Here is a 27441-nt window from a genome sequence, read left to right as displayed (position 1 = left end):
AATGTGTTGTCGATATATTCAGAAAAATTATAAATACTTTCTACGTGACAATCTGACTTTAGGCGGAGTTTAACGTTAGACTAAAATATTCTGCAAATTACGGGATGCCTGAACGCAACATAAGCTGCCGTGCGGAAGCGCCTGTATTTGGCTACTGCTAGCAAGCTAGCCTGGATAACACTGAGAAAGACGTCGTTAGCAAGCTAGCATAACGACCTGTTCGTACGTAGTAGACGGTATCGTGTAAAAATACAAATTAATGGCTTAGATCGGCTGAATTGCTGCTGACCACGAATCTGGGAGAAACCTTGGAGCTGCCCTCCCGGTGTCTCGGAACTCCAACAGCGGCAAGATGTCAGCGTTCTCCGAGGCGGCTTTAGAAAAGAAACTATCCGAGCTAAGCAACTCGCAGCAAAGTGTGCAGACGCTGTCGCTGTGGCTCATCCACCACAGAAAGCACTCGAGGACTATCGTCAATGTTTGGTTCAACGAACTGAGAAAAGGTACGGTTGATTTGAACCAGCTAATTCCTTTGTTTATATATATATGTTAAAAAGCGCTAACACGATGGCTAAATACAAACAACTAACGTCGTTAGCCAAGGTGGCTAACTAGCCGAAGCAGTATTAAGAATTTCAAACTATGGTAACGCCGAGGGAGTTGTGAGTCCGCGGGTCATGGGTAGCACGACGACTTAACGCTAACTAACTTCTCACAAGCACGCTTTAATGTGATTTAATTGGCTAGCAGGATTGTTAAATGTTACCCTCTGCTTTCTTGTTTATGTAAACCTTTTGATGCTGCCGCTATCTGAGGTTTAGCTGCTGATAAAGCGTGAGAATAAACATGGCAAATGGGGACCTAAATGCATTCTTAGTTCATGCTTGCTTTAGAAAATACTAGTTTAGTCTAAATATTGTTGCCATCTGATCATACTGTATAAGCTATCTGTCTGTGAAGGAAGTAGATTGTAGATTAAACTTTTGATTTATTTCCTTTCTGTATTGATGGTAGCACGCTATCAATTTATAATTCCCCCCCCCCCCCCCCCCCAGAAGCAGGTATTTGTGTTTCGTCTACTTCACTTGTGATCAGTGACCGTTAAACTAAAGTTTCTTATTACAAAGTATGTAAATGAGGTCATTAAATTAGAAATAGCTAACAACTATCAACAGTCACCCTGTAATCGCAGTCTATTTGACATCCTCAGAAAACATGTTGACTTAAAATCAGTAATACTTGCTTGTCCTTGTTGCTCGCTCTCATGGTTCACCACAAGAAATGATTCACCTATATTAAAAAAAGAAAAACAATCTGTGTGAATGCAATGATACGGTGTGGCAGAAGGTTATCGGTGGTGGTGGTGGTGAATATACAGAGACCTCACCGGATACTGCAGTGCTCGTGAATTTTCCTGAACTTTGTCAGGGTTGTTTTTCCTCTTTGGTCTGTGGCTCTGGTGTTTCGGTTTATTCACAAGACGGATGTAATACGTGTTAAGCAGGTGAACATGGTATGCCGTTTAGAGACGGTATCAGTTCTTCAAGGTTTAATTCCACCTGACGTCAACATTTCTATCCCGGATGAATGGAGCTATTCATTCTAATACGTATCTGCTCTTCTGCCAATTTCAAGCTTTAGCTTTCTTGTCATTCTTTCTCTGCACTTTGTTAGATAAAAATGTGAGAATGTTTTAAAAGTTCCGAGACAACATGATAATATTTTGTTTATTTTCTAAAGACGTCTCGTTTGTGCAGTGTGAATTGCATATTGCATATTCGGTGTACAACTTTATTTCACTAGTTTAAAAAAGCAAGTTGTATGGATGTTGGTTATTGTTGTAGGTGTAGCTAATAATGGCATCCCCTTCCTTTAGGGTACTAGTCAACAACTTAATGATATCTCAAGTGAATGTAGTATTTTAGGAGCCTGATTGAGGACTAAAAACTGCTCAGCGTTGATAGCAATGGGGACTATCTTTATCCATCGCAAAGGATGATGCGGGTGACTCTAAATATTTCAGGATACATTTTCTTGTATTTTCTCATGTAAAGAAATACTTTTCTTATGTGTGAGTGATTAGTTATTGTCTTTGTCCATGAATTAAAGTCCAACTCCTTTGGAATGTTATGTTGCTCAAGATTGTTCAACCTTTAAATCATTCTTGAGGGATTCACTGCAGTGTGTGTGTGTGTGTGTGTGTGTGTGTGTGTGTGTCTATGCAGCCCTGGTGTCGCGGAAGCTGACCTTCCTTTACTTGGCCAATGACGTCATTCAGAACAGCAAGAAGAAAGGACCCGAGTTCACCCAGGACTTTTCCCCAGTTATTGTTGAAGCATTCAAACACGTCTACAGGTCAGACTTAATATAATAAATCATTACTAAGTTTATGTTTCTGCAAATGCCCATTCTGTCGTGTGTCGCCCTGTTCAGGGACGGCGAGGAGGGCTGTAAGAAACAACTGGGTCGAGTGTTGTCCATCTGGCAGGAGAGAGCTGTGTACGAAAACAACCTGCTGGATCAGCTTTCGCAAGTCCTGTGTAAGTTTTAGCATCATTAACCTGCAGCGCCAGAGGCTCCAAACATCCGTTTGTGTCTCTTTAACTAATAACCCCGTGTTACTGTCTGCAGTACAAAGTGGTTTTGTGCTCATTCTTTCTTATTTTTATTGCCATTGGAGCACTTTTATTCGTAGCAGGTCTCTATCCGGACAAAGGTGTGCCTGGGCTCCATTGTTTATACTGCGGATGAGCTAATGGGCCTTTCACAGAAACGGCGTGGCCCAGTGGCGAGGCCTGGAAGCCCAGAGGAGCTAAGGAGTTAAATACCTGGGCTACAGCGATGGCTACGAAAGAGGAGATTCAGATCATATCCTCCATCCTATATCCTATTATTTGGGGCAAATGTGATGAGTTGCAACAAGAAGGATGGGGGGGGGGGGGGGGGGGGTAGTAGTCATTATTTGCGAGAACAACAAGTAGTTCAACTCTGGATACAGTATTTCAGGAGAAAGCTGGAGCGTAAAACTTCAGCTTAAATGCTTTTTGTTTCCGAGGCACTTCCTGTTGTGTGAATTTTTTAATACCGCCGCAACTCCAGCTGCAAATGTGCTTATTCTGCATAGCGGATTAGCTTCATGCTAGGAGTGTGAATGCGAAGCATTCAATAAAATGTGCAGCACTTTGTTTGAAATCCTCGGCTAAATGGAATAAATGCTGATGGAATGCTTCCTGTCTTTTCTACTAGACGGGGAAAAGAAAGCTAAGAAGAGATCATATGAAGAGATCCAACCTGACGACGAGGACTTCGCCTCCCAGAGTTCCCCAGCTGAGCCGCCACAGGTAGCAAAAATGGGCTATAATTTATTTCAGCTACAGAAGATACGATTTATTTTTTATACACCTCCCTGTGTTTGATATCTGCTGAATAGTTGATCATATTTTGAAGTCTTATTTTTACGTTTAAAAAAAATACTAATCATTTGAAGTTGTTTATTCTCTCTGCTGGATTACTTTAACCCTCTCTCTGCCTTAGACAGCAGAGTTAATCCGAGCTCTCCAGGAGCTGGAAAATGCTGCCTCTGGTGACTCGGTGCTACGTCAGCGCATCTCCTCCCTCCCTGCTGAGGTGCAAGACACGTCGCTGCTTAACAGAGTCACGGGTAGGGAAGCGTGGCGCCGTGCGCTGTTTTCTCCTGCATCTAAGCACGTGTGGGACATTTGAGTCTGTCCCACAGCTTGTTAATACAGAAACTCATGAGCTAATAAATCTTTATATTTATCCGGATGGGGGCATTTAGGCATTCTCTCAGTCAAAATCTCAGTGGGGGAACCTCTGCCGCCTCTTTGCCACAGATCTATTCCATCATAGAGCTCCAGCATCTGCCCCCCCGCCCCCGATGGATCTGCTTCGCTCATTACAGGAAGGCAATTCTTACTTTTCTGTCCAGTCATCTCAGAATTCTTTTTACAGTCAAGTTTTCTACATTCGCCAATGCGGAGGGACGGACGCACGTCTCGGCCTATGTTAGGTTCCTAGCAGGGCCCCAGCAGCTGTTTTGATTGGGTTCATAATAGTTTAAAAATAGGTCCATCCACCAGTCCCCCCCCCCCCGCTCTGGACTCGTGATGTAAAAGTTTTTTTTTCTTTCTGCTCATTGTCTGCCTTTCTGTGCTTCAGATAAGGAATCGGGTGAGCGGCTTTCCCGGCTGGTGGAGGAAGCCTGCATGCTGCTAGCAGACTACAGCGGCCGCTTGGCGGCAGAGATCGACGACAGGAGGCAGCTCACGCGCACGCTAACGGCCTTCCTGCAGAGTCAGAGGGACGGCCTCACCCAGAACGAGCAGAAACTTGAAGTGCGTAACGTATAATCACTTTTTCTTCATTTGCTAATTCTTTATCTCTGAACGCCTCGTAGGTTTCCATCTGGTGTGTTTAGTCCTCTGTGTGTTTAACACCCACAAAGGTCAGCATTGACCGACGCGCTTGTGGTTTCTTGGCCGTTGTTTTGCAGTGACATTAACTGTCTAGCCTTTATCCACAGGACACCGAGAGGATGAAGCGTTTCACATTCGTGTCTCCACTCAGCCAAATCATTTGTAATAAAAGAAAAAGAAAATGACAATAAAAAATAAAACCGATTTTGTGAGTGCTTTTATTTGCTCTTATTTGCATCTCCTTTGTGGTACACGCATTGGACAAATTTTAGAATTTCATATATCATGTGAATAAACTGTGTTTAATTATGGCAGAATTGATACAGACACTCAAAGTATAATTTTATTCCAAACAAACACAGGAAACAGGATTTAGAAATCTTAGAGCAAGATTATTTTACTTCTCCATCCTCGTTGGCCTCAGAGGGTTTGGTAACATGTTTTATTCAGAAGCAAAATGTGTTCAACCACAACGTACCTGATTGAGTCTGGTGTTTACGTTACATACAGTTTATTCAACATGCATGAGACGGGACAGAAACGTGTGTCCTCTAAGTTAGAAGAGGAATGGAATAAGGTGGAAGCAGCAGTTGTAGTTTACTGTTTCACCATAAAGAGTCAAATAGACTTTAACTCTTTAGGATGGTCTATTTTTATATTGATTAGGAGGAGGAAGGTTTTTGTGGAACCTTTAATTGGTATCAAATGAAAGTGATAATAAAGCAAGTTAGTCATGAACTTGTAAAACTTTCTGTATCCATTCAGTGGTCTGGTCTGTACGAGGGCAGGGATAAAAAGGTTTACAATCGAAATAAAAAAATTTTTTTAGTAGGATTACGCATCATTTTTCCTACGTGTGGTGTTTTCAGATGAAATTGCTTGTTTTAAAAGTATTTTTAAAGCATCCTAAAGAGGTTTGGCTTAAAAGTCATTTAGGTATCTAACGCTGCAGTGCAATACGGATCCATACAAGTGCTGCGTCAGTATATCAGCTACTTTCAGCTAACTGCCCACAACAAGCTGTTGAGACCAAAAAATACACTCTAATTTTCCGACTTCAAAGTCTTTGAGCTCTGATGGATCATTTCTGCTGTGGACTTTTTCAGGAATACAAACGCAAACTGGCGCGGGTGACCCAGGTCAGGAAGGAGCTGCGTTCACGTCTCGGCAATCTTCCAGGCGGAATCTACAACTCTTCAAACTGACTGAATTTTCGCCTCCTTGTCGGACCTTCTCCTCCTACTCCTGAGATGTCTCAACCCATCTCTGAAACATTTGATCAGTGACATTTGCCATGCTTACTTTTGGAAAGTGTGTGCGCCCCTTGTATATGTGACTTGTGGTTTTAATTCTGTCCAGAAACAGATTATGTATCCACATGGCTTTTATTAACAGAAATGTCTTCTTTACATGTTGATGTCCCGTATGTCCTCAGTACATTCTAACCTTAGATAATTCTGAGACACAATCCCTGACAAGTTTATCCCCCTGTCCATCTTTAAATTGTTCTGGTCCCTGGTTGATGTGATATTTTTGTATATCTTTTTGTGTCATCGTTCATAGTAAATTTAAATGATTTGGACTGCTGTTGTAACTTTTACTTTATTTTTCTCCCCATTTTTGTGAAAGCATCCTGTTCAAATATTGCAAAAGCTGGCTGATAACCCAAAACCCAGTTTTTATGCACCCTTTAAAGTAAATTATTCACTCTTGCTCGGCTGTATTCTGAACCTGATGAGTAATTATTAATGTTTCCTCTTTGTGAGAGCAGTGATCATGGATCGATGTACATAACCAAATTTCCATGTAAATATGATGGGAATTGCACCTGCAGTTGTGCTTATGGTTTGTATCCATGTAAATTGAATCCAGGTGAATAATGAGGAGTCTCTGTTAATAACTAATATCTTCATTGTTGCTCACATCTTCGTTGAACTGAAACCAAATGTAAAAGAGTTTTGTTGTCTTGTTGACTCGATCACAGATTTATTCTTAAGTCTATACTGAATGTTGCGCCGGTGTCCAAAGTCAGTTTGTTTTACAAATTCTTATGACAAATAAATGAACAGAAAAGCTTTCCAAGTCCCATCGAGCTGAGCTTAATTTCAAGCGACGTCCTGCAGCGTTGACGCGAAACATGCGCGGGTGCGCTCGTTTTGTATACCGCGACGGCTCTGTTGCGGTGACTGCTGCTGATAGGAGGTGTGACGACACCGCGTTCGCGTGTAAACAGGAAGCCGCAAGTAATTTTCTACTGCGGCGACATAGTCCTAACGCGAATATAAATACTTTTCAGGCGTGTACTTTTTTTTTCTTTTTAAATCCGTGGCGCAAATCACCCAATAATGAATAACCTCGAAACGCCATACGACGAAGAGACCGAATTTATTGAATGCACGGTAAGATGGCTACCGTTAGCATTAGCTTAGCGCAGACTTTGTTCGACGACTGAGATTCATTCAGTATACTGTAGATAAAATAAATGCCTTGTCGTAGATTGCGAGTTTATTTTCTTAGTTAAAAAAAACTACACCTAGCATTTATATATGCTTCATAGCAGTTACCCCATTAACACACACACTAGCTAAACCTAGCTATACCAGATGCTAACCATAACAACATATAGTTCTGCTGTATTACCTAAGACTCATAATATATATTTTATATGTTAGTTTTATACACTAAAAGTTAATCATGAAAGTTGTTGTAGCTAGCATGCTGATTTATATTCTTCATGTTTTTCTCTTATAATCAAGATTTGTGACAAATCCATAAGGGGCGATAGCTTGTACAGGATACACCTGACTACACCAGGACATATTAAGGTACTCGGCATCATTTTACTGATGAAGAATGACAATACTCATGTAGCTCAAAATCCCAAGCACTGGTCTTCCATTGGGATCAAGAGCAAAGAGCATCAAATGATGTGTGGAGCAAATCACATCTGGTTTCTCTCCTCTCTCCAGCACTTTATTTCTGTATCACTTGTCTTGTCCATCTTGTGACCTCTTTGACTTGTGAAGCAGTAAGTATGAGATCAGTGACAATCGGCGGAGCGCTTGTTGTCTTCGCTGGATCAAAGCTGACAGACGTTTTGTGTGCCATGGCATTTTATTGTATGCGGACTGACTAAAATTGTCCACTTCTTTTTCGACAACAAACAATCCACCTGGATTCGTATTTGAACATCATGAAGACTATGTCCTGGTGGCGAGTTTGGAGGAGCACCGTGTCCTTGAGGATTCCATCTTACAGCCAATTTATGGCAAACAAGAAGACGGCACGTCAACTGACCGACTCGACTTGTCTTAATACATCAAGACATGAAAGCAAAGATCTTTTTTGCAACAAGCAGGTCGCTGCTGCTGTTCCGTGTGTTTTCATCTGGCACTGACACCTCTTGCAGAATCAGTTTTCTTCGCGTCAAATCCTAAGTTTCAAGGATACAACAAGTCGGCTTACGGGCCGCGGTTCTTCGTCACGCCAGTGGAGTGGTCGTTGACGGTTTTTCAGGAAAAGTCCTGAACGCATTTTGCAATAAACTCGTGCATTGTGTCAGACTGCTTTCGCTTTCAGCCACACTGGTTGCTGTGTGTAACCATGAGATGTCCTATTAAAACCTCCTTTTGGAAGCTTTCCATTTCCTGTTGTGGTTTCTGCATCCCGGGGGGGGGGGGGGGGTCAGATCACAAGGGACCCTGAAGATCCCTGTCTTGTTGGGAAGGCTTGACATCTCTCTCATAGCAGCCTCCTCCCAAAGAGGAGCAATTATGTTTAAAACTGGCGTGGACAATACACTTAAAAAAAAAAAAGGTGTTTCATTTCCTTCTTCAAATAAAATCCATGTCTTTTTTTTCCTTCTGGGTGGCGCAGTGGTAAGCGCTGTTGCCTCACAGCAAGAAGGTCACAGGTTTGAATCCGACTTGCGGCCCTTCTGTGAGGAGTTTGCGTGTTCTCCCCGTGTCTGTGTGGCTTCTCTCAGAGTTCTCCGGCTTCTTCCCACCACCCAAAACACACAAATTAGGTGAATCGGTGACACTAAATTGCCCATAGGTGTGTGTGTGAATGATTGTCTTGTCTGTGTGTGGCCCTGCGATGAGCTGGCGGCTTGTCCGGGGTGGGCCCCCGCCTCTTGTCCGTTGACTGCTGGGATAGGCTCTAGCACGACCCGCGTCCCGGTAATGGACGAGCGGTTTGGAAAATCAACGAAGGAATGAATTTCCTTCCACACGGTATGAACAAAGCTAACTCAAGAAAGACTGGTGAGGACACGACCCTCGACGGCACCTCAAGTGAGCTGTGGTGTTGTTTAACCATTATGTGTTCAAAAAAAACTATTGTCCAGGATTCAACACTCTAACAAGTGTCTTGTTCGCCCAGCACTGATTAACGTTTCACTGCTCTCGTTTGTCCCTGGCAGAAAGAGGATGCCCTTATTGCTGCGGGTAAGTCGACGTCATCTTCAGCCGTGTCATTGTGATCTATTCGGCCTTTGATATATTTGCTATCTATTCTGGCAAGTCATTGAGTCCACACACGAAGGTAACGGAGGTTTCTCTGGACAGTCATAATTAGATTTTGATCATTGGTTATGATTCTCTAAGACTGGTGATGAGTCAGACAGCCAAATGTGAGGCAGGCATTGTTGCTCGCCTAGAAGAAGGCGGAGGCGGAAGGCGGAGCCAGTGCAATACTCTGTTGCCTGCATGCTCTATGGAAATTGCCCTTTATTTCCTGCCAGTATCAGTACCATTGGGCCTGATGCAACAAGGCGTGGCCAAAACCTGTCCAACTCGCATCAAACCTATGTCTGCCGATGTGTTGCTGACCACAGCGACCCGGGGTCAGCCTCGGATGCAAAGGCGCCATGGATGTGGTTAGTGGGCGTGGCACATCGTGGCATGAAGGCCTGTCAGTTTGACAAAGCTTCCCTTTATCTTGGTGGCGCAGTCCCTTGAAAGAACACGAAGACACCAGCCCCCCGAGACAATCATTATCTGATTTGGGGACAAGATCAAACATCGTCCAACTGGGAAAGTAATATACTAATTTATTGATTTGTCCCTCGGAGGGCAATTTGGTTTACAGCAGTTACACTTTCTAACTGTAGTCTGCTGCTGGTCGCAGCATGCGCACGCGCCCAGGCAATGTGGGTGAAGTGTCATGCCTAAGGACACAGCGTGCACGTTGTGTCCTCTCGATCATAGGGCGACCCTCTCCACCACGGCGCCACCGTCGCCCCCTTGTCCTTGCCCCCTTGTATCTTGTCCTTGGATGCATCCAGGGTGTCTGCCTTTGGAGGTCTTCTGGGGGGGCATCAAGGACTATGAAGGGATCCCAGCGTAGAGCCATAACTCGCTGGAGATACCTCACCTGGTCTCGAAACACTGGAGGGGTTGGAGGGGAGGGGCATCTGGATTACACTCCCCTTCCTGCTACCAACACGACCCAATCCCGGATAAGCAGACAAAGATGGACGCTTTCCTTCTACAACCTTCATTAGAGACCTGTGATGTCACAGTTTTGTCTTCCTGCTTATGTTCTTTGAATGGAAACGTATTCAAATGAGCAAAAAAAGCAGGTCCTCGTCAACCCACTAATGCCTTCAGGATACTCCAAAACCTAACGCCAGCCCGGTTCGGTGGCTTCGCGGATCTTTCTGGTGCTGGAACCTTGCATTCACCATCCCTCTGGAATATCACTGTGGTTCAACGCAGACACGTTTTTCTGCACACCACTTGTCATGTCAGACGAGCTGGGTTGGTCACTTGCGTGCACAAATAAGGCTCAACTGGCAGATGGGTGGATTTCTGTTTGTTTAAACGGAGCAAAGAAGTGTCAACCGAGATCCTTTCGGTGGACATTTCTGCGAGCGAAGCTTGTTTGTGCTGCGACCTTGACGGATCTTGAGACGGAGGATTCCACCTTGCGGTTGTCTCAGCCTGACTATCTGCCGATGAAATACAACAGGAACTGAGGACGGCCGCGTCCAATCCCGAAACGTCGGCGATCGTACCTAGAAGCACGGATGGCACTCATTTGCAGAGGTTGGACGTCTGGAGATTTTAAACCCATTTGGCTGCAGCTACAATGGAACGCTCTTCTGCCTGCAGTGCGTGTGAACATGAGATTATTTATTGGCAAGGTTTTAGGGGAGATGGTTTTCATGTTGAATGCATATAGGAGGCAAGTAACTTTGCACCGTGCAGGCTATGATACCTTTACGCCCTGTAACGTTTCCTTCTGCTAACCACCGGTGTTTGGGTTCCTCAGGGCATTTTCTGCGAAACTACCCCGTACCTGTATTTGAGGACATCGTACAGTATCTGGATTATATGAAGCTGAACGAGCCCATCATTGGTGAATAACTTTACAGCGATTTCTGAGCAGTTTCTGTTTTTCCTTTTGCGATTCGATTCCTGTTGAACTCTGTTCTGCTTTCTTTTAAAAGGGTTGAACTATTTGGAGGAAGTGCCAAATAAGGAGCCACAAGCTGGGCCCAGATACACATGTAAGCTGTGTCGTCAGACCGCCCACCTAACAGAAATGGTCTATCACGTGATCGGACGAAAACATCGGCAGAACTACATGGTAAAGTGTTTTGAGAAAAGGCCACGTAACATTTCTTTTTAAATTCAGAAAGCAGAATGAAGTGAGGAGGATGTCTTACTTTGTGTTTATTTAGGAAGCAAAGCGGCCAGATTTGGTGACCTGGGATAAACAAAATATAATCAACCAAGCAGGAAAGATCATAAGAGCCAGATCGGAGATGATAGAGAGACAGGATGGGCGAGGAAGTCCAGTGGTAGGACACGGCCAGTTCAGCAACCAGACCTGTTGAATACAACGAAATGTCCGTTTTTGTTTAGTGTACCGGTAATGTACCGTTTTCTCTTTCAGTTGATGAAGAAAAGTGGGATGATGGGAAGATGTAACAACTCGGGAGGTACGTTCAAAATCGGCATCCTGTGTAGTGGTGAGGTTAGCGTTTGTTAGCCGGTCTTAGCTTTGTAGGACGCGTAGGAAATTCACAGGATTTTTTAAATGATTGATTATTGTAAAAATACTTCTTTTTTTTTTTTTAAATGTTCTAAAGTGCAATCAAATAAGCCCACACCTCCTGCCAGCCAGTATATTCTGGTCATTTGCGTGTCAAATACACGCCTGTCTGCAGCTCTTTATACGTACATAAGTCCACCTTCGGTTGCATTCTGTTTAAACTCTATCGACTCTTGTTCCCATAGTTCCCCCGTGGCAGGATCAATATAGTGACCGAAATATCCCGCCAAGTTTCACCAAATTCGACGGCAACGAAACTGAAACATCACACATCCCACTTTTGATGAATTTCCACCAGGTGAGGTCCTCGCTCCTCGCCGAAGAACCTCACGTGGCCCGAGATCAACAGACACGCCGAGAGGAGGACGCTCCGGGCTATGTCCACGCCACACAAAGCCGAAGCGAATACAAGGAAAGTGAGAAGCAAACGCAAGATTATATGGACCCTGATCATCATAGGACGTATGACGAAGAGCCACAAAGGAGAGTTGTACTTGAGCCTGGTGGTGCGTCCAGGTATAACTCAAGCCCGGCTCGGCGTGAAGAGTGTTACCCTAAAGGGGCTCCTGCTTACACAAGAGCCTACCCAGAACGCGGTCCTGCTCAGTATCGGCCCCCGCAGCCCTTGTACCAAGGAAGTGATAACCCTCGACGGTCCCTGGAGAGGGAATCTGGAAGACACGATGGTTTGAAAAGAGCTGCCATGCGGGGATCAAGTGAACCAGAGTCAAAGAGGAGGAGCTTCCTCTCACCAATGGCGAGCGACGCATTAAGTGATCACTTCATTCATATCAGAGATTATGGCCACAAAGGGACAAGTCCTCGTCGGGAAGAGGTAGTCGGGCCAAGCAGAGAAGGACAAATGGACGTGACCAGGTCCGTATCGGACATCCCAGAGCCATTCAGGCATTTTCTGGAAGGCGCCTCTCGTGGCGAGGGGTTCGCTAAAGGAAGACGAAAGAGTCGCTTCTCTGATGCCACCGCAGAGGAGGTCAAATCGGCAAAGGACATGTGAGTGATAATATTCCATGTCACTCGTCTCTTTGTTTTATCTCTCTTTTTTCATTTTTTTCCCCGTTTTGCTTCTTTCTCAGGTTCAGTGACGGGTTTGAACCTCCAAATTCAAAGGTTCGCAATTATCCGAGACCATTTGATGAAGCGTTGAGCCCTGAGATCCGTGGAATTCAACATCCTGACATTTACTCAGAGTCACATGTAGGTGCTGGTTTCTATTAATCCGGGTCACCTATGGGATTTGTGAATAACTACCGTAGTAACCGTTGGCTGTATTGTGTTTTGTATTTTAATTTGTTTTAGGGCCCAAATCACAGTGAAAGTTACCAAAGAGGTGTCTCCGAATCCGAGGATGTCTTTGATATTCTGGTGAGACACAAATCCTTACTTTGAGCACTTGTAACAGTGGCGTGTTTAATATGCAGACATTAGTTGAGCTCACAAATGTTTTTGTCACATTTGACCTCTTAGAAAAATGTTGAAATTGAGAATGCAGAAGAGGCTGGCTTCCTGAAAAATAAACTTTGTGATCTTCTGAAAGAATTCAAGGCCAAAAAATCTGAGAAGGCAGCGGTATGTGTCGCCCTGCAGAGGGTTGTTCCTTCCTAAAAAAATAAATAAATAGTTTAATTCACTCCTAAGTAGAAATTATTTAAAGAAGTATGTTTTTTTGTTGTTGTAGCAAAATATCAAAGACTACAACAACATGGGTCCAGCATCAGACCTGCCTCTCAGACAGCAGTATGAGATGACCCTCAGAGAAGATATGGACTTCAGACGACCAGAAGGCCTCTCTTTTCAAGAAAATCACAGGAAGAGAGCCTGGACGCCGGAGGAACAGATCCCTGACAAGCGGCTGCAAGAATTCCACCGTCCTGCACATGAAGAAAGCAGAGAGCCAAAGTCCAACCGAAGCTGTTTTGCTGGTAAGTTGTGTAATTTATATCATGAATGATTTCCAGTAATCTTCAAAGCACATATTTACTGTTCAGGTCTTCAGTCATATTTGACAAAACATCTGTCACATTAACACTTTGTTACATTTAACCTCTTTTACTATTTTATTTTTTTTTAAAGCGATTTTTGGGCGTTCTGAAATGTCGCCACCTTCTCCCCGTCCTGATGAGCCGTTACATTTCCCTGAAAGGTTTCAGGAATCCATGCACTCTAGACCAATGGAAGGCTTTTTGGATTCCCGCATTTCCTCGTCTCCCCTTAACATGGAACGCAGATCCAGGTGGGACGGGGGCCCAGGGCGTTCCAACAGCCTGGACAAAATCACCTCCACGCTCCTGGAACTCGTATCAAGGAAATGACCATAGGACACGGTGTTAGCAAAACATCCATACTTTGAATGGAATATTTGAAAGGATTGGATAGTACATGTTAATTTTTTTTTTTAGGTTAATTGTTTGAGCCATCTGTGAATTTGAACTTACAGTTCATACATTAAAACGTTTGCCTCTAATGACACTGTCATGTCTTCAAATCTTTACCTTGGTAGTGTTAGTTTTTGACTTTTGCTATATCAGTGGTTTAACTGCACAGCACGTTACACTTGAGGCATGTTTTAATACAAAGGAAATTCGTACAACAGAAAAAGAACGTAATGAAAACTTTCTAACTTGCGTTATTAAGATACTTATTCCTAGAATTTGCAGAAACGTTTGTGTACTTGGGCATTGTTGATGTACACGTTAAAACTGTAGTCACTATTAAGCCGAAATAAATAATTCCCGGTGTATTGAGCTATAAGCCTGAATGTTAACTTCTGTTTTTAGAGTCTCCACCGGCGCCATCGCAACTATTACGCTCCAGCGACGTCACCACGTCCTTTCCTTCAACTCCTTCCGGTTCAAATAGGAGCCATCTTGTTTCCCCTTGTTAGCTAAATAAAATAAATAATACGCCGAGCCGGACTTCACTCGAACCTGTAAAACAAAGTGAGTATGAAATTAAAATTCGTATTATTACGTCGCGTTTGCTCGAATTGAACCCGTGTCGAGTTGAAAGAGGGGCAATTATTTCGCGTCTTTTCATTTGCTGTTCTTGACCAATAGACGATTGTTTTGGAAGATGAACGTAGGCGCCATTTCCCTCCCCGCTCTCTGCGGCGCTTATTGGTGGCCTGCTGAAGGGATCACAGGCGGTCAGGAAACTGGCGGTCGCTGTCCACCATGTTGGATCTTACCTAACTCGATTCTCAGATGCTTTGGCTATTTATCCTTGACCCCGAATGGCGTCAGTTTCACAACGCGCTTAGCCATAAAAACCTTGATTGGTGGAATCTAGTCCGAGGTTTGATTGGTCTGAAGGACAGATCCAAACGTTGTCTTTATTGGTTAGACTGCTTCTTCCGAGCTTCGGAAAGCTGCTGCAAAGTTTCATTTGGTGGCAGGACACGTCGTCCGGTGGTGATTAAAGTACACGCACCGCAGATGCGTAACGGTGTTGCACAGATGCGTATCCCACACAAGCTAACGTTAACTTCACCGGCGTCAACACGAAGTCGCGGTGACCGACATAACGCTAGCCGCTGGTGTGACCGATATGTTATTGGTTCGTGCGCTGCATTAATATGCGGTTTAACGAACGCCCCGAGGTTTGCTAATAAAATGTACTCCACTCTGAAGCGTTGATTTTAGTTCCTTCTGTTCGCCATATTGTTTAAGTTTAGACATTGAAGCTGCCTGATCGAAGTAACCCAGAACAGAAAATCAGAAATACCTTAACCATCACGTAAAATTAGAGCTATCGATTTGTTTTGTGCTCGAAGTTAGCAGTACTCCAAGCATAATAGCGAACTAAATAACCATACTTTGAGGTGCATCTATTGTAATTGATTGATTTTGGCATATTTTAACGGAAAGTTGCGGATTGATGTGCTTGATTTATTACTGTTGTCAGGTGAAATCCTTCAAAGATGCCTCATTTTTTTCTGTCTTTGCTATGCTTTCTACATCTTGAGTTGTCTTTATTTTGAAGTGAAATAATAATATGCTGTGCTATGTTGAATGTAATTTTTATTTAAAATGACTAAACGGTTTGGTCATCCCTTTGGAGTGCTTAGTCTGAATAATTTATGCAAATGAGTTAGTGAGGACAATCCTTTAGTTCTACAGGTGTGTGTGTGTTTTTTTTGCGTGTTTGTGGGTAAATGCATGGTTTGGCTTGGTAACCCTGCGGGTGGCGTGTGTTTATAAAACCCACACTGATGGCTGATGTATGTTTGCCTCTAAACAGCACGACCGAGAGAAAGCACATCTCTGCTAGCGGCTGTAAAGGTCATGGGAACTTCTCGTTTGCGGTGACCTTGCCAGGTGGCGTTACTGAGGCATGTTGGGTAGTCGGCGTACAATGAGAACGACTGTCGCGGCAGCGTTGCTGGAGAGGCTAATCTTTGTGCAGCTCCACTCTAATCGTGAACTGGATGGCTGCTGTTCCTGTTCAAGTCCCCGTGCTCCATACAAAAATAGAAAAGGGAACATTTAACTTATCTCCGCTCTCCACTCGTTCTACCCCTCCCACCCTGTAACAACTCACCTCTCTGTCCTTCTCCATCCTTCCGGTTCCCCTCCCCCCCCCCCCCCCCCCTCTACGTGGTTCATTGATGAAGCGGGTTTACACTCTTTTTCCCCGACTACTGCCGGGATTTGCAGTCATATGCGACATAAACCCGGTCAGGGATCCATCTTTTTCCACAAGTTATCAGTTAAAGGTAGCTGCTGTGCCGCTGTGTTCTTTAATTAAACATGCATCATTCAAAGTGTACAAATTGTGAGTGGGCAACAAGGGCATTGTGTGTGACATTGCCGAAATGTCATTTGAGGGTGTTTAAATTGTGGAAGCTGCTGGGTGTGTGTGTACTTCTTTTTGCAGTCAAGACAGGAAAGTTTTTGTTTACACACTTTCATATCTCTTGAGCCCTGTTTATCCACAAATAGGACCGGTTTCAAGTATACTTCGTGTTCCCTTTTTCCCGTGACTGCTCACCAGTCAGCTGATTTTCCTTTGTGCCAAGGCTCTGCAAATTGTGTTGTACAGTCATTAACATTAATGTAAATTTTATATTTAAAAATAGGATTTTGTAGCTTAATATGGTTTCTTTAAGTCGCATAAGTTAATATTACCATTACGTCATGATAATTCCCTGAGTCTAGTTTTAATTAACTTGTTTGTTTTTTTTCAAGCATATAAGTAATCATACAAATAGACCCCTCTGTTAGCTTAATATTATCAGTACAGTGACTCTCAGTATAACAAATAGGCTGTTGAGAGGCTTGATATTTGCTGGGTGTACCTGTGAGTGAGCAATGAGAAAGCAAGGACAAAGTGTGCGTGTGTGCGTGTGGACGCGCACGCATACCTGAACACACGCGTGAGACCAGTGAGTCTGCCTAGAATGCTTTCGTGCTTTAAATCATGTGGCTGCAACATGCGGCGTCCACTCTGACGCTTGCTCTAGCCAGTCAGGGCCAGCGCGGCTGCCCGCATCACTCCGCCGTCAGCCTGTAGCGGTAGAGAGGAGGCGGGGCGGAGGAGACGTTTGGTTTGACATTGTAAATAAGCTGAGAGCAGTTATCACTGAGCAGCCCGTGGAGCCTTTCACATCCGTTCGGCCGCACGAGAAGCAAGGAACGCTTCCGAGGACACACGATGCAGAGGCAAGCCGCTAATATCACGTTCCCTAAAGAGCTTTCCACAACTTTTATTTTATTTTAACCTCTTCCCCGCACATCTCTCGCTTCCTCTTTTATTTTCCCTGACCCCTATCCTTCAGCTCAAGGTAACTTATAGCAGGAAGTTGGCTGTTCGTAAAAGGGGGTTGGGCGGAGGGGGAAAAAAAGGAGGCGCTGGTATGCGCAGCGTCCAATGACATAGGAAAATGCTGACTTCTCATTGGTTGCGAGTGCCAGAGTAGGTGGGATCTGGGTGTGAGGCGGGGTTTGAGTCTCATGTAGCAAGCTAGATTGATTACTCTTGATTCTTGAATGTTAAAGGGAAAGGAGGCCGGAGATTTTTGTCCGAGTCGGGAGCGCCGCTGCTCTGTTTTCCTGCTTAACTGGCGCTTTCATTCCCTCTCGTCCTCTTCTCTGTCCCGTCCCAGGGGTCAGCTCAATGACAAACGTTTGGGTCACTGACTAGAGAGAGGGATAAGAGAGTAGAAAGGACACTGAGAGAGGGTCAGTGAGTTGAGGGTGGGGGGGGGGGCTGGTCATAAGACAAACAGGAAAGACAGGGCTGCATGTTCTGGTAGGAGGAGTAGGACGTTTGCAGGCTGATGAAGGAGACGGGGCAATGTGTAAAAGGAGAGAGGAAGAGAGAAGGGGGAGGGGCAGAACAAGGGGGCTTGCTCCTCTCTGGGTGTCCAGGCTGAGAGGCTTTTTAAATCCGTCCAGTGGAGCCAGAGTGTCTTTTGTCTGCTAATACTATCGGGAGACTGGAGGAAGTGAAGGAGCTTGAAGAGTTTTTCTCCTCTTCGTCCTGCCGTCGCTGCTCTCCAGGGGGGCCGAGCAGGTTTTCCTCTTGTTCCGTTCCGCTCCGCTCCGCTCCAACGGCGCTGACCGCTGGCCATGAAGGGCACGGGGGTAAGTCTGACCGCTGAAAACCGCAGCCACAGATAGAAAACCCGTCAAGTTGATCAGGTTTTGAGTTTCACGCTAATTTAGTTCACGTCGGCTCACTTTCTTACTCTCTCCATCACGCTCTGCAGCGAGAAGATGCTGTCTGTCCGTCACAGCCGTCCTCGACCCCCCCTCCCCCCCCCTTCCCTGTCCTGTACTACTCCCTGGAACATTTGAGTTTTGTGTGCGTTTCTCATCCGTGTCCTTCGGTCGTCTCTTCAGTGTAAAGTTGAATGGCTTTTTATGAAACGGACCGTGTTCGGATAAAGCGTCTCTCTTGCAGTGAGAACCTAGAATGAAGTCTGTCTGAAGCCTCGTTCTGTTCTGCGTTTAAACACGCACAAACACACACACACGCACACACACACACACACACACACACACGCAGGCTTTACCGGTTTAATAAGAGGCACAGTTTGCACTAAGATCCACTTGACTGTTTTGGAGGAATTGATCCATTGGGAGACTGTGGCCAAACTGTCTCCGGGCGCCGGTCTGCGCTCTGCTTTCCTCCGGACGTCCTTGTTTACATGTCGTTTACCAGGCAGTGGCGCAGAGCAGAAATAAAGCCGACCTGCTATACATGAAGGACTCTTAGAGGAGATCTCTGCATTATTGTCGCTGTTGGTGGCCGGGGTCACCAGGGTTGGAGGTGCAGCTGGTTCCATTGACCTCAGGACCCCCCCCCCCCCCACCCTCCAGGCCGCGACCGTGCCAGATGCCCAGATGCGACAGCCTTGTCAGCCTGTCAGCGTCAGGGACAGGGCAAGCTAATAGTTTGATCTAATCTCTTCTGATGGAATCTTTGAAGGGCACCACCTCGCTCATGTGCCCGTGACTGCTTTTTGCCTCCGTCCCATGCGTCCTCACTGGAAGTTTCCATTGGCGCCTTTGACTAAACCGAGTCCTGTCGGGGGGAAAAGGGAGAGAGATGGTGCAGGAGACTATAAATAACTTAAGTTGAAGCCCTTTGCTACCAAGTCCCAGGGTTGGCTGCTGGACTGCGTGAGATTTGAATATCAGAATATCATTATCGTATATATATATATCATACCGAACCATGGGCACACTAGGAGACGACATCCCGCAACCCGCAGAGCTCTGAGGCATGGCCAGGCCTCTCAGCTTATCACTAAGGTGACCACGACTGCCCGAGTGTTCACGCTTTATCCCTCGCCCCTTCTGACCCTGTGGTTTTTTTTACATGTCACCAAAGACAGTGTGTCCAGCCAGGGGGGGGGGGGGGGGAGTCAATCTGTTCCAGTATGAAATGTGCAGGTAGCTTGTAGCCCTGCCTACAAGTGACGCCAGAGACCGGGGCCTAGCATTGGATGAAGGTCACAGGAATGTGAGATCGGCTTCCCGCAGTCTCGCTGTTAGCAGGGAGAAGGGAACATTTAGAGGGCGATGGGGACGACACCGAGGAAGTGAAATGCAAAGGGAGGTAGAGAACACAGCCACCGTGGACAGATGGTAACGCTTTTCTCATGAAGGTTCTTAGAAAGCACACAGTCTGAATCACCGGGGTCACTTCAGCGCTGCAGTGAAAGTTGAAAAACCTGTCCTCCTCTATCCTCCCCTCCCCTTCTCTCTTTCATCTCTCTCTCTCTCTCTCTCTTTCCCTCCCTCCTCCCTCCCTGGTTTCTCCCTCTCCTCTGTTCAATGACCTTGGGAGATCAGTGACTAGCACTTCCTGGAGTTGGCTTGAAGCAGAATCGAGGGTAAAGTTTACAGAGCTGTTCGGCCGGCTGGTTCTGTCTGGCCACGCCGGGGGGGTGGGGGGTGTGTGTGTGTGTTCCAAACAGCGCACGACGAGCACGTCTGCCTTAATAATACCATCTCTAAGAGGAGGGGGGGGGGGGGAAACAATTACACAACATTCGCATCAATATCTGTGTAACTATGATATGTATCCCAGCGGTTAGTTTGTCATTTCTGTGCTGGGAACTTGTTGTTTTTTTGTGTTATATCTCTGTAGATCATTTACCCCCCCCCCCCCACGTTTGCTGGAACTGTCCGCCAATGTGTGTGTGTGTGTTTTTTTTGTGTGTGATTGGGTTCTTTGAGGTTAATGCTTCAACGGCTCTGAATTTATTAACTCGCCTTAATTCTGACACAATTCAAAGATAATATTTGTCACACTGGTTAACTATTAAACCCATTCAGTTCTAGTAAACCCAGATGAAACGGTGTTAGGCATTAGCATATTAGCATAGCATATGGCGTGCTTGACGGTGTTTCATTTGCTGTTTCTGTTTAGCGTGCCAGTGGGAAAACTGAGCAGACTTTAACCTTTCGTGACCTTCCTGCCCAACTGCCTATTCTGCATTATTGATGGTTTCTCAGAGTGCCAAGTGGAAAATTGACCCCTTGCTAAACACATGTTAGCGTAGCGGGACTTTACCGGCAGTTGGTGATGCAAAGAAAGAAAAAAAAAATGTGTTTGTTAATTTCATTGTGCTGCAAAAGTACCGCCTCGTGTTGAAACCACGAAGAGTAATTCTGTGGATGTTTCAAGGTCACCGTATGAGAGACCATTCATTATTTGCTTGTGCGCAAGTTCATGTTTCATGATGGCAACCTAACTGCTCCAGAGCACCTAATCATTTTGTATTTTAATATGTGGGATTTCCTTTCGGCACTTTATACGCCTCCTAATTTCTGTATTTGATCTGGAATGAGAAGTGTTCTTCACCAGGTAGATAATGTCGTGCTGGAATACCTCAGACGCTCAAACTTCTGTTTGTCTTGAACCAGTTTTTCCTCATTAAATTCAGTAATAAAAAAAAAAAGAAACACCAGCAGGAATCAACTGCAGAACGGTCTCCTTCAACCAAAGAACAGTTACGATGTGAAAACCCTTCGCCTTTAAACATCAGTCGGCGTATGTCTGAGCTGCAACGTGCTGTTTCGGCCTGTCTTCTGCTGCTGCGCCGCCGTCAGGGCTATTTGAGCAGGATGTGAACCCTCTTATAAAGCCGGCCGACGTAAAGGGTTTGATGCCGCTCTGAGTGGCCACTTGATGTGACGTGGCGGCGAGAGGAGGAGGAGGAGGGGCCGTAGACGGAGGACGAGACGGAGATGCGGGAGAAGGGACGGGCAGAGTGATGCTGGCTCTGATTCAGCAGCTTTCAGGGCAGCGTTGGCTTTCTCAGAAGTTCTAAGAATGGGGATCAGGTGAAACTAAGTAAGGCGACGCAGGAATGAAGCGCACGGAGAGAGATGGGCGGCGCTGGAGATGAGACGGGAAGAGAAATGGAGAGCCTGCTGGAGGAAGAGCAAGCTCGGTTGGACATTGTCGACGAAGCACGTAGATCACATTTGTCCTCAAAGGCGTGTACACACACACACACACACAGCGGAGTTAATCAGAAACCCAACACCAGCATCTCTCTCTGTCTTGATGACCTGATGAAGGACAACAGAAAGGAGAGGAGAGGTGCATAGCGAAAAGTAACAGCCTAGAAAACGCGGCGCAGCGGAGTTCGTGATGTTCGTTCCAACACAATGACGCACCGTGTTATCCACAAACACAAGTTCACGTGAAAGACGATAACGTCCTCTACCTTTTAGGACACATTTATTTCACAGTGACTTACAATTCTGACCGAAATAGTCACGCAGAACTCGGAGTAAAACGAAATGCTTTGGCACGGGAGGAATTTTAATGTAGCCAGACCCAAAGCTAGCTACAAGCTAGAGGTGCGTGTCGTCGCTGCAGATGAAATGAACCACTCTTTGTTCTAAATGACCGCGTCCGGCGATGTCCTAACGGTTTACAGCCGCTTATGACATTGATATTTATTGGCTTTCAGAGTTTCATAATTGATTATCTTTGTGCAGTGGATATTCCCGCTTTGAGTGCTTGACTAGTTTAGACACAGATTCCAGACTTGCGTTTCAGATGTTTTTGTTGGCTCGCATCCAATCGTTCCATTTATATAAAGCCTTGGTAATATTGGTACGCCGCAGGTAGAACACGCTAGCTTAGCTAAAGGAGTGGCGCTCAAGGGCAAGCCGGCGCTGCTTAAGTCTGCTCCTCTAGCGTCGTCGTTTCTCATCCTTTGGCCCGTCTCTCTCGCCACGCTGGCTTTCTCATTTCGTCTAACGTATTACATTTCCACCCCGCCGCCCTTCCTGCTTGGGAGTGTTTGTGGTTGGATTGAAGGTCGCAAAGGTCAGAGCGATGGAGGCGGAGTCGATGCGTGATTTTAACAAGTGTGTTTTTTGAAGAAAAGGGGAAGTTGAACAGCAAATGTGCAACATGCATCTGAATCGGTGTCGGTATTTTACCGCCGCTGTATTTGACCCTGTCGTCGTCATGGTAATTAGCCTGACGGTTGTCGGGAATGCTGCCATGTGAGTTTTCCCTAATTATACTTATCGGGTTATTAGTATGAGAGAAGCCACACAAGCTCACAGAGAGCGCACACCCACACACACCCACACTCACACAGACACACAAGGCTGTCTTGTTCTAATTGATCACAGGGTAAAGAGCTGGTGGCGATGAAATGCTGCCAAAGAGTGGCTCTTGTTGCTCCTGTTTAGCTCACGCTAGTTACACGGTGCTGCAAAAAATACTTGGAATCCGTGAGGTCGGCTCACCTATCGGGCAGAGAAGAATAACGACAATTCCCATCAGCCATTACTGCCCCGCTGAATGCTGGGAATGCTGTAATGACTGCAGGATTTCAATCAACCTTGAAATGCAACTGGACACTGGAGTGTCAGGCAGAGAAGAGGAGACACTGTCAAGGTCAATCGGTAGCTTGGCATGCTATAGCTACAAGCGGCCCGATTGATTTATATAAAGCCCCCCCCCCCCTCATTGATTTAGGACGCTCTCTGTCGGGATGGAGAGGCACTTCTATATTATTCCCTAACAGCTGGGCGGGTCGGTCTTTGCTTGTTGCCGGCCTGCCAGCCGGACCAGAACCAGACCCGTTCAAGCCTGCCGGCCCGGAGTGAGAAAAGAAAGGGACGGTAAAGAGAGGAGCCCCCCCGTCTTCTGACACTATTTTTCTTTGTTCTGTCATGTGTCTCTTTCTCTCTCTCTGTGCTCTCTTGTCTTTCTGTCTTGTTTGACCCACATAGCTAGTTTGCACAGCAGGCTGACTGCCCCCCCCCCCCCCCCCAATCATTCTCTCACCTCCCCCTGTTAAAGCCTTTGGCATTTAGCGCTGGATTAATGCTAAACTGGACAAGGCGCTGCCCCCTCCCTCAACAACACCCGACGAACTCAAACCACACGCACGCGCTCGTCTCTCGACCTCCCAACGTTACGCTCTCTTCTCCTTTCGTCCAGATATTTTCACGCCGGTAGGGAGGAAAAAGAGTGCAAGAGTGTGCAATCCAGACACTCCAAGCCCGGCATGCTCAGACAGGCGGGCCAATATTCCCCCAGCAGATTCCTGGGATGCCATAGTAACCCGCTGGATCCTCTTTCAAACAGCCGGACCCCTTGTAGAATCCGAGGCTTTCATGTCTGCATGCATAAAGAACTGCTGGTTTATTTAAGTTACTCTGCGTTCCCGCTACTCTGGAACATTTTTGTCGGGGTGATCCGAGTGCAAAAATGTGTTTCCTAGAATCCGTTCTGTGGCTTTGAAGTCTCCAGCAGCAACTGACTCTCACATGACGTGCTAGCTTGTGTTTGCAGAGGAGCCGCTCTGTGTGTCAAAGGTTATGTAGAGCCATTCATAAGTGGGACGTTTGCGTGCCAGCGCAGTGCCGGGTGGCTCGGGCACGCCGGCATCCTGTAGGAACAAAAATAGTTCCTGTGGGATAATGGCTGCTGTGATGTCATCACAGGCAGTGATCTGTAGTCCTGCTTGGACTGACGTTGTAGTCCGTGTGATTTAGTGAAAGAGCTGGCGAGGGCGTCTCTGTTTAACCGTGCCTTCTCCTCTCTCCTCTCTCCTCTCCTGCCGTTTGTTGACCCAACAGAGTAGAGGATGTCTGCCGATGCATTTGGAGCCGGAGGCAGCGATGCCCAACAAACCCTGCAGTCCTTCTGGCCTCGGGTCATGGAGGAGATCAGGAACCTGACTGTGGTACGTCCACAGACGCACACCAGTGGCACACTCATGAAATCTTAAGACACAAACACACACACATCAAAAAAACACTGAAGGGGGAAACTTCTTGCACCTTCTCCGTCTGCAATGCAACAGCCATATATTTCTTTCAGAAGGATTTTCGTGTGCAGGAGTTGCCGCTCGCCCGAATCAAGAAAATCATGAAGCTGGATGAGGATGTCAAGGTGAGTTTTCTTATTGAAAATGAACAAACATCAACCCCCCCTGTTCAGCGCCGCCCATGCAGCAATAATCAAGCGACGCGCCGCGAACTGTGTCGAAACCCAATGCACTTCAATGCTTAAGGGGACGTGTGTCCTTCGACTTTCTTCGTAGGAAACTCATCTGACCGAATCTCAAAACACTGCACAAGGAAGGGAAGTCTGCAGTTCCGGAAGAGGGAGGGAGGGATCATTATTCTTCCCTTGTTACACAAGCGTATCTTGCCGGGCCGTTCACCGTCTCTGAAGAGAAATCCCTGGGACATGTCTGCGAGGCTTGAATTGTGCCGTGTCACGAGCGCTAGCCCCGTTAGCACAGCAGCTTAAAGGGGTAAAGGGATCAGGCGATCCCTAACGCCTGAAGACGAAACCCTTACTGCAAGGCTGACGCAGCAGCTTTCACTGCATGCTACATGCTAATGCTGTGGCCTTATATTTATGTCCGTATTATCACTAATTGTCACGTGACTCGGTGAAATCATTGCTTTACATCAGCTAACGAAGCCTTTAACGAGAGACTGGATAATGACTTTTAAAGGTCAGAGCCCCCTCGGGGAGTGTCTGGTCTTGTTTGATCTGTCTGACCTTGGCAGAGGTCGCTGCCTGAAAGCGTGAGTTTCATTTCTTCCTGCAGGACGGGGCCGGAGAGACTTCACGACGCCGTTATCTCCTGAAGTCAGACTTTTAGAGGGGCATGCTAGACTGCCTGATTCCTCTTTCTTTCTCTTGCACATCGCCCCTCTTATTCTCATCCGCTCATCAAAATTGCAATCACAGGTAGTGGAGACTGTATTTAAGCAGGTGTAACACCATCACCCCACCCCCCCCCCCCCCACCCACAGATGATCAGTGCAGAAGCTCCGGTCCTGTTCGCTAAGGCGGCTCAGATCTTCATCACAGAGCTCACCCTCAGAGCCTGGATCCACACCGAGGACAACAAGAGACGCACCCTGCAGGTCAGACGAACTCGGTGCTCCTTCTGATCACTCCTTCGTTGTGTCAAACACATTTCGCATCCCCTCCATGCATGAGGTCCCTCAGTGTGCCCCCCCCCCCCCCGTCGCCACGATGATTTTAAACGCCAAGCCAGAAGGACACTGTTGACCCACTTCTCCCTTCCCTCCAGTTCTATTTTACCCAATCTGCTGTCCCGAAGTTTAATAAGATGTCCTCTGGAATGATGTGGGGGGGGGGGTTGAGCTTCTTACACCTGGGCGCACATTTATGCCAGCCCAGGATAAAGAAAAGAAAAGAAAGGCGGGCCTAAAAGCACTCGCTCTCCTCGCTGTTCGTCTTGGAATAGCCTTAAACTGAAAACCTACTTTGGATCACGCTGTCGTCCTTTTTAAAGGGGAACCCGTCGTTTTTTGAAGCATAAATAATTTAACGTACTGTGTACAGCTTTACGTGTTAAACGTTTCAATTCCACCGATGAGGTGTGTGTGATGGCCGGATCTCGTGAATCTGTGACTGGGCGGGGGGGGGGGGGGGGGGGGAGGAGGAGAGAGAAACGGTGCCCTCCATTTGCACACAAGCAGAGTCCCATTGTGAAGCGGGCACGCCAGTCAGGGTCACCGTAGCAACCCTCATCAATAGAACAAGTGTAGATGTGACCTGTTGTTACCAGATATTAATCAAGCTGCTATAAATAGCCTCCAGCGCAGGGAGGGCCATAGTAGGGGGGTCTTGACAACCAATATCCTGTGGAAAATTCCACAGAGCCGGCGCACTGCTGTGGATATAGGAAGGCCGCGCTGGCGTCGGCAGGAAAGCGTCACGCCTGTTCAGCGCCGCCCATCGCTGATCCACCAGGTTCACGTTGATCCAATCGCCTCTCGTCACCGTCGTGAAATAAAGTTGTAGAACTTTCAAGTCATGTTTTTTTTTTTTGTACAGTTTCTAGCAGTAATGATTGGCTGGACCAGTGGGGGGGGGGGGTTAACTTATCACCTCCACCAATGAGCGCTGATCTGATCGAACCAATGGCGTTAAGCGAAAGTAGCCGCGGCGACATCGCTGTGATGCAACGACAATCGATCAATCGATGATGCCCTCGCGGTGAAATCAAAATCTCTGCTGATAAATCATTGTCAGGATTTTGTTTCGACACGGCCGACATTTCCTGACCGTTCAGGTTTCACCGGCCGGTGGAGGCGTGCGCTCTCCGAGGGCCTTCCAGTTCCCGCCGCGCTCCGTCCAAAAGCAAATACTCGTTCCAGTATTGCTGGGAACTTCATTTCAATTCCGCTGTAGCCTCCTATTTTGAGACGGCCAACCTTAGGCCTCGACGCATGTTTATATATATATATATATAATATGGGTCGCTGCATATATTGAATTACCATAATTTAAGCCTGACGTGTGTGTGTGTATGTGTGTGTGTGTGTGTGTGACGTTTGCAGAGGAATGACATCGCTATGGCCATAACAAAGTTTGACCAGTTTGACTTCCTGATCGACATCGTTCCCCGGGATGACCTGAAGCCGCCGAAGCGTCAGGTACGCAGTTTACGAAACGGGTCGATCCAAACGGGTTTGATCGAACAAATGAAATGAATTTGGTTTGGAAGAAGAGAAATGGAATCTTCATCCGCAGGACGTTCGGCATTGGAGGTGCTGTAAACATCCTTGACTGGAAGCTGGAGTTCGGGCATCGAGGGCTTTCAGTCGGATGTTTGCAGCATCTTATTGCCTCTGACGGCCAACGGTGACACAGATGTGGGAGGGGGGGGGGGGGTGACCGATGCTGCAAAAGACATGCCGGGGGGGCGGGGGGGGGGGGTGTAATTATACAAACGTAGCATAAATATAAGATGAAGACGTGAGATCTTTAAATTTCGATGTCGAGCAGACCGTCTCCAGGGATGTAAACATCCTACACTCTCAGCTGTGTTGTCATGGAGCTGGGAGAGGGATGTTTATGCTTCTGGTGATGGGGGGGGGGGGAAGCCGCGTTCATCCTTCAGGTGTGACGGAGGACAGGTAGATCTCACCTCCAAGCTGTG

The 27441-nt window shown here is 46.4% G+C and overlaps 3 protein-coding genes across 4 annotated transcripts in view; all 3 read left to right on the top strand.

Annotated features, from left to right (window-relative positions):
• The first annotated feature begins 204 nt into the window (after positions 1 to 204).
• LOC137903009 (regulation of nuclear pre-mRNA domain-containing protein 1A-like) lies at positions 205 to 6514 on the top strand. Of its 2 annotated transcripts, XM_068747124.1 has the most exons (8): positions 205 to 503; positions 2226 to 2355; positions 2434 to 2540; positions 3247 to 3341; positions 3535 to 3661; positions 4180 to 4355; positions 4418 to 4465; positions 4544 to 4639. In XM_068747124.1, the coding sequence occupies exons 1-7, from the start codon at positions 353 to 355 to the stop codon at positions 4436 to 4438; spliced, it is 807 nt and encodes a 268-aa protein (XP_068603225.1). In that variant the 5' UTR covers positions 205 to 352; the 3' UTR covers positions 4439 to 4465; positions 4544 to 4639. The 2 variants fall into 2 exon arrangements, with proteins under 2 accessions (XP_068603225.1, XP_068603224.1); XM_068747123.1 differs by lacking the exons at positions 4418 to 4465; positions 4544 to 4639 and adding an exon at positions 5543 to 6514.
• Positions 6515 to 10788: 4274 nt separating this feature from the next.
• On the top strand, positions 10789 to 14260 carry si:ch211-13c6.2 (uncharacterized protein LOC100000125 homolog). Its single transcript, XM_068747436.1, has 10 exons — positions 10789 to 10799; positions 10891 to 11030; positions 11125 to 11244; positions 11340 to 11385; positions 11684 to 12509; positions 12593 to 12713; positions 12816 to 12881; positions 12984 to 13085; positions 13195 to 13438; positions 13590 to 14260. The coding sequence occupies exons 2-10, from the start codon at positions 10986 to 10988 to the stop codon at positions 13826 to 13828; spliced, it is 1809 nt and encodes a 602-aa protein (XP_068603537.1). The 5' UTR covers positions 10789 to 10799; positions 10891 to 10985; the 3' UTR covers positions 13829 to 14260.
• Positions 14261 to 14424: 164 nt separating this feature from the next.
• The window catches only part of nfyc (nuclear transcription factor Y, gamma), a 16025-nt gene continuing 3008 nt past the window's right edge, over positions 14425 to 27441 (top strand). Inside the window, exons 1-5 of the mRNA XM_068747547.1 lie at positions 14425 to 14455; positions 24086 to 24192; positions 24330 to 24401; positions 25280 to 25393; positions 26840 to 26935. Of these exons, the coding sequence (XP_068603648.1) occupies positions 24094 to 24192; positions 24330 to 24401; positions 25280 to 25393; positions 26840 to 26935 (381 nt within the window). The 5' untranslated portion in view covers positions 14425 to 14455; positions 24086 to 24093. The remainder of the gene's footprint in view (positions 14456 to 24085; positions 24193 to 24329; positions 24402 to 25279; positions 25394 to 26839; positions 26936 to 27441) is intronic.

Source organism: Brachionichthys hirsutus, chromosome 13 (assembly GCF_040956055.1).
Source record: "Brachionichthys hirsutus isolate HB-005 chromosome 13, CSIRO-AGI_Bhir_v1, whole genome shotgun sequence".
NCBI lineage: Eukaryota > Metazoa > Chordata > Actinopteri > Lophiiformes > Brachionichthyidae > Brachionichthys > Brachionichthys hirsutus.
This window is presented reverse-complemented; position numbering and strand designations above follow the sequence as displayed.

Excerpts from the sequence above, each read along its gene's own strand:
- si:ch211-13c6.2 (XM_068747436.1), top strand. The coding sequence starts at position 10,986 with ATGGTCTATCACGTGATCGGACGAAAACATCGGCAGAACTACATG. Across the intron at positions 11,386-11,683 it reads AAGATGTAACAACTCGGGAG|TTCCCCCGTGGCAGGATCAA; the intron begins GTACGTTCAAAA and ends TTGTTCCCATAG. Across the intron at positions 12,714-12,815 it reads ACATTTACTCAGAGTCACAT|GGCCCAAATCACAGTGAAAG; the intron begins GTAGGTGCTGGT and ends AATTTGTTTTAG.
- LOC137903009 (XM_068747123.1), top strand. The coding sequence starts at position 353 with ATGTCAGCGTTCTCCGAGGCGGCTTTAGAAAAGAAACTATCCGAGCTA. Across the intron at positions 504-2,225 it reads GTTCAACGAACTGAGAAAAG|CCCTGGTGTCGCGGAAGCTG; the intron begins GTACGGTTGATT and ends GTGTCTATGCAG. Across the intron at positions 4,356-5,542 it reads AGAACGAGCAGAAACTTGAA|GAATACAAACGCAAACTGGC; the intron begins GTGCGTAACGTA and ends GGACTTTTTCAG.